The following is a 6000-nucleotide window of genomic DNA, read 5'->3' as shown; positions in this document are numbered from 1 at the left end:
GTCGAGATGACACAACTTAGTAAGTAATTTATAGGAACCTTTTCCGCTAAAATGTCAACTTATAATGGTAAGGACTTTTTTATTCTGATAGTTCCCTACCCTGTGTATTTCTGTGATCTACGAGGTCAATAGTCAATGTTTTTTTAATGGGTAAAACTGTGTTGAAGATTTCACTCATTGATAATTTTGAAGTGGTGGTCTATTCGCATGTTTTCTCAAGTTTCTCAAAGTTTTCAATCATTTGCAGATCTTAAAGCTTTGTAGGAAGTGTTCCCGGGAACTTAAGCCAATAAATTATGTTGTTACCAAGTAAGGCTAGATAAAGATGGCACCGGAAACGTTCCTGCGCAGTGCTTTATGGCTTAGTTAATTTCCAACTTCTTTTAACTTTTGTGTTGCGCGGATTGTGACACATATGGCCGCCCATACAACTGCGGCATCGGATTATAGAATGACCTTTGACAGTTTGCTATGGATACGTACAAACGATGATCAAGTTTTTACCACTGGCACCAAGCCTTCTAAACTAGGTAACGTTATATTGGGGTCCTGAAGTATCTCCTTCGTCATTACAAGTAAGTGCAGTAAGCAGTTTAGTAAAATAACTAAGGCAGGGTAAGTTGTAAGCTACATGTGCTCCGGCTGTACCGATAATGCACGTTTTAATGCATTTCCCCTCGTTTATCACGGCGTTTGGTATGCTGGCCTAGGTCTAGACAAATGCATCCATCGGCGGTTCAATACGAGTTGCGACGCTTTGTATGGCTCAATTGGTGTGCCTAGCGCCCCTAGCCTTGAAACGTAGGCCTAGCCTAACTTGGAAGTTGCAGCAGTACGGTTAGGGCCTATAGCTACAGACGCTGTAACTTTAGGCTTAATCTGTAGCATAGTTATAAAACGCCGCACGAAGTTTTCAATGTCAATAAGATACATACAGTAGGCTTACATATATAGTCAGTATTGCGAAGTTCGGAACACTGCGAAGTTCGGACACCCTAAGAAATACACGATTTCACCATGAAAACCTACAGGAAGAGCCAAATTTCACCAAAAAGTACGAAGCTACAGTTATTTTCTCTCCAAAATGACCCGGGTGCAAGAAAGTACTTACATATTTGTCAATAAAATGACGGAGATCTATGAAGTCTGTTATAGTTAATGAAAGAGCAACTTCGCCACCAATTTTATCAACAGCGCCACACTGTAGGTTGGGTGTCCGAACTTTGCAATACTCTAGCAAAGAAATACCAGTTCCACAATCATGAAGAATCTTCTTGGAATACAACGTGAAAACAGTTTGCAAGAAAGAAAGTTTGACCATGTATCGTACTAAAACAAATTTCTCCCACCATATCAAGTATATTTTCATGTGATTTATACCAGAAGATTTAGTTTTGGGGTGTTTCAAGGCTTAGGTGTTCGAACTTCGAAGTGACCATGCTACTACACAGTCTTCATCAAAGAATAACACCACTTGAATCACTACTTTGCCATTTTCAAATGATGTTAGCATCTCCAAATGTGGTCAAAACTGGCCAACTGTAACCTTTTATAATATTAGGTCCTATTCCAGAATTTGGCTATGTTTGATGTAAGTGTGTACCTTTAGAGTATAGGAACCTAGTATTCACTATTATGATGTACTAATCTACTAATGAATGAATGGATTCATAATGATCAACAACAAGTTACATTCTCATTCCTGATATACCAGTAAACTTGCAAACAGGCCCTATGATGACTCAACAACGTAGTGATAGGATATTTGTCACACTTGCTATGTAAATGTTTTAAAGTGAGAAAGTGTGCCCTATCGTTTTTGGTGTGGACTTTTTGAATATTAATGAGGTTATGGGATCAAACAAAAATCTTTACGTTGTAATAGCTCTGCAATGTTAAGTCGGATTGTAACCAACTAGGTGTACAGTTGTTGGTTAATAGCTGCCAGTACATGTACCTAGGGCATAAATATAATGGTATTGGGTGTTGACAAACAACACTTTTCACAGATGCTACTGTATGTAAGGGACTTCATGGAGGACTGGAGGGACACAAGTTTTTCTGAGCAGACGTACCACAAGTTTAAAGACATTGACTCATGCTGATGCAACTTTTAAAATCCTTGTAACAATACTGCTACGTATGCAAATACAATTTACAAATTTCTGGAAAATTTCAGGAACTTTTTACATTTTCACCTAGATGAAGATAGTTTTACATTATACTAGGCATGATGAAAGAAAGATTTAACCAACAAACTGAACTAAGGATAATGAGTAAGTATTGCAAGAACTTTTCTTTCAAATATGTTAATGTGGCCTTTTAGATAGTGTCACCCATCTAGGACTTAAAGGGTGTATTTACTTTAAAGTGAATAGGTCATGTACCTGACAATTTTCAGACAATATCAAGATGTCATTTCAAGCTAACTAATATGTATTGTTTTTCTAATATATAACAGACATTTCAGCAGTCTTCACAATGAGTGGATATTATCCAATGTCGGTGCCTTCTTCCAGGGATCAAGAGAAGGCAGATTTGCAAAGCCTGACAAATCGCATGCAGAACTACATCGGAAAAGTGAAAAAGCTTAGAGAAGACTCCAATCAGGTACAGTAATTACTGATTGGTGGAAAGTATTACTCATGTTTAAGCATCGCTATCAACTGATAAATGTTAACTGTCTTAATGTCTTACGTGAGATACACAAAAGTAGGTGTTAAGCATGTTAGCTGAAAGAAACAAGTACTTGAAACCATACCTTGAACTTAATTATCACTGAAGAATCTTACTAGATAATATGACCATCCTTGTCTTCTGGAAGCAAATTTGAGAGGAATAACTTAACCTTTTCAGAAATGTTAATATTATTACATTAATACTATCATTGTACAGTGTGAAATGTGACAAAGCAAAAGACTAATTTAAGAACTGATGTTTGAAGGGAGAGTAATAGGAGAAACTACTGAGTATATTAACACAATATTGTTAACGTTACTGGTCGTATAGTATGGTAAGCACTTTGTGCTTCATCCACTTGTTTTGTAATTGAGTGCAATAATACAATTTAATTACTGAAACAAAACATATTTACAAGACACTTATAATGTTAACCAGATTTAACTGCAGACTTCTGTTGATAAACTAATTACATTTCTCCACAGGTTGACTCTTCTGCATTGTTGAATTCCATTCGGTTACTGGAGGATGAAGGGAATAAAGTAAAGTCCATTTATGAAAAGGAGCTTACAAACACACGAGGACAACTTCAGGATGAGCGTGCTGCAAGAACTCAAGCTGAAACTCAAGCACACAGAAACAACCAATTAGCAAATGACTTTCAAGACAGGTGAGAATGGCCAATCTATGCAAATTATGTAATAACAAAATTACATACATGTAGCAAACTGGACCAAGCAGACAGTTTTTTCTGGCAACTATTACAGTGCGATGTTGGGAGATAGATACATCAGAATATTGAATGTTGATAGTAGAAATAGACTTTGCAGTTTGTACTTTTTAAGCAAACAGGTTTGATATCATTGTTGAACACTACCAAAACTTTTGTTTAGCTTTGTTTTTCACTTTGATGTTTAACCTTGAGTGCTAAAGTGAACAATATTCATCCCACTGACTAGTGCATTCATAATGAGACACATCCCAGTTTTGAACTAGAAAATGTAAATTTTGAAGAAAAGCAAAACAACTTTGTCATTTGGTATCTATGACAACTCACCTTGTATAAAACATGTCAGTGTCAAATGATGTTATCTAAAAACTGACACCTAGAAATTGAATGCAAATTTCACTACAAATCTTAGAATATGCTTGATCATTCATCAGTCAAAGGAAATTGTCTTAAAGTGGACTATCAGTTTGGTTACAATGTGGAAGGCTCAGTAACCTTTGCAATCGTGCTGGCGTGTATGTGTGTATATGTCATGGCTAGCTTGTAAACACGATATCTCAACAACTACAAGTTGAATCAATATCATACTTGATAGGAAGTTGCCCCATGATGTGTAGATGTGCCCTATTGTGTTTGGTCCCCATGTCATGAATATTAATTAATGGGTCAGGCTTTACATAAAAATCCTAAAATGTCAATATCTCTTTCAACCGTATGTCCAATTTAGTTCATGTAGGCCTAAATGTTCTTTGCAACAACAATGTTACGTCATTAATATTCATGGAGGGCTTAATGGGAAATCATCAAAAACTTCTTGTAAACACCATGTCCCAACAAACACAAGTTAAATCATGTTATACTTGATAGGCAGATGCCCTACAATGAGTAGAAGTGCCCTTTTGTTTGGTTCCCATCTCATGAATATTGATGAGTGGGTAGGACTAACCATAAAAGTTTTAAAATGTCAATATCTCTGCAACTGTATATCTGATTTAGTTTATTTCTTGTGTAAAAGTAAGTTGGCCTAACGTTTCGATCCTAGCAGGATCTTCTTCAGAGGATAAATGACAAGTAACAGTAACAGGAGGGACAAAACACGCACAAAATACATACAAGTTAATGAGCATGGTGAACACAAAGAGATAGATGTAAGGAGATTAGTGGACAAGGGATGGAGATTCTTTTGGTTAATGCCATTAATATTAATAAATTGGCGGGGATTAACGTACAATTTGGTTCATACTGGTATAGTGATGTTGGTACATAAGAAGCACATTTCATAACGTCTCCAACTTTATGTCAACAATATTCATCTAATTGCAAAAATTGGCTTTCAAATACAAGACAAGAACCAAATGTTCCAAGGTTTTCATTATTGGCTTATTAGGTTTGTCACACTACATTCATACTATCAATCATGTTTTTTTTTGTACATGTCATGAATATTGAACAGTGAACATAAAATTCTTAATAAGATACCTCAGAAATAGTATGTGTATTTAAATGTATACATGAACTTGGATAATACGTTGTAAGTATATAGATACATGCTTATGAGATCATAAAATTTGACCTCATTAATATTCAATCATGTCTTTTTTTTTATGCGATATCACTAAATAGACTTTGTCAACATGATAACTGATTCCTGATACCTTTCTGTTTTAAAATTGCTCCATTAGTGAACAGATAATTGTCTTCATATTGGTGTGCAAAAGTTCATGAATATTAACATGTATGGCTTACCACAGTATGAATATGTTTGGGCATCGGAACCACTAAATGTTTTCGTTTTAGGTTAAGAAGTTGTAGTTGGCTCAGTTTTGTCATTGCAGAATTTGATTTAATTTCTCACCTGAAAGAATCAAATTGATATCACCTTTCTTGGTTTAGATTAGCAGTAGAGACCCAGCGAAACAGAGCTTTACAATCGGAGGTTGATGATGCACACAAACTATCTGCTCAGAAGGACATGGACTGTCAGCAACTGAAATCAAAGTGTGGGGAACTTATGAAGAGAGCACACGATCTAGAGGATGACGTTAGTGCACTCACTCGGCAAAATGAGGACATGCAGAGAAAGTCAGTGCAAATACTTTAAGATATTAAAAATGTTATTATAATAATAATAATAATGTAGATTTATACAGTGCCCATCTAGGAAACGAGTAACTGCCCTTGGCACTTCACAAAGTGAAAAGCATCAACACTGAAATGCACAACAGAAATAATGAGTCTTCAGTAACTCTTAAAAGTAGATACATGAGAACAAGTTGGAAGATTGTCTGGTAACTGATTCCAAAGACTTGCGGCAGAGTAAGTCAAACCTCTGAATCCATAAGCCTCTACACGAGGTTTAGGTACACAGAGGTATGATTTGCTTGTCCAAGGTAATGTGCATACAGGAAGGTAAGATGATAGAAGGTTAGGGCAATACACAGGCTGTTGTAAATCATGAGCATGAAATGCAAGTAGGAGTATTTAAAACTTTACTCGAAAGTCAATAGGGAGCCAGCAAAGATCTTTTGTGATATGTGTAGTGCATCGCACAGGTAGCCATGTGTTGGTTGTTCATTTGTCCCTTTTGGTGT

General features: G+C 36.1%; 1 protein-coding gene across 3 annotated transcripts in view; it reads left to right on the top strand.

Moving 5' to 3' along the window:
• The first annotated feature begins 446 nt into the window (after positions 1 to 446).
• The window catches only part of LOC139969376 (lamin-A-like), a 29425-nt gene continuing 23871 nt past the window's right edge, over positions 447 to 6000 (top strand). Inside the window, exons 1-4 of one of the 3 annotated variants that reach the window (XM_071974269.1) lie at positions 447 to 575; positions 2462 to 2610; positions 3165 to 3349; positions 5303 to 5491. In XM_071974269.1, coding sequence (XP_071830370.1) covers positions 2482 to 2610; positions 3165 to 3349; positions 5303 to 5491 — 503 coding nt within the window. In that variant the 5' untranslated portion in view covers positions 447 to 575; positions 2462 to 2481. Of the gene's footprint in view, positions 616 to 2218; positions 2277 to 2461; positions 2611 to 3164; positions 3350 to 5302; positions 5492 to 6000 lie in introns of those variants that run through there. The other 2 variants (XM_071974270.1, XM_071974268.1) reach the window with 2 other exon arrangements.

The sequence above is a fragment of the Apostichopus japonicus genome, chromosome 7 (assembly GCF_037975245.1).
Source record: "Apostichopus japonicus isolate 1M-3 chromosome 7, ASM3797524v1, whole genome shotgun sequence".
In the NCBI taxonomy this organism is placed as follows: domain Eukaryota; kingdom Metazoa; phylum Echinodermata; class Holothuroidea; order Aspidochirotida; family Stichopodidae; genus Apostichopus; species Apostichopus japonicus.
The sequence above is the reverse complement of the archived record's forward strand: the minus strand, read 5'-3'. Positions and strand labels throughout refer to the sequence as shown.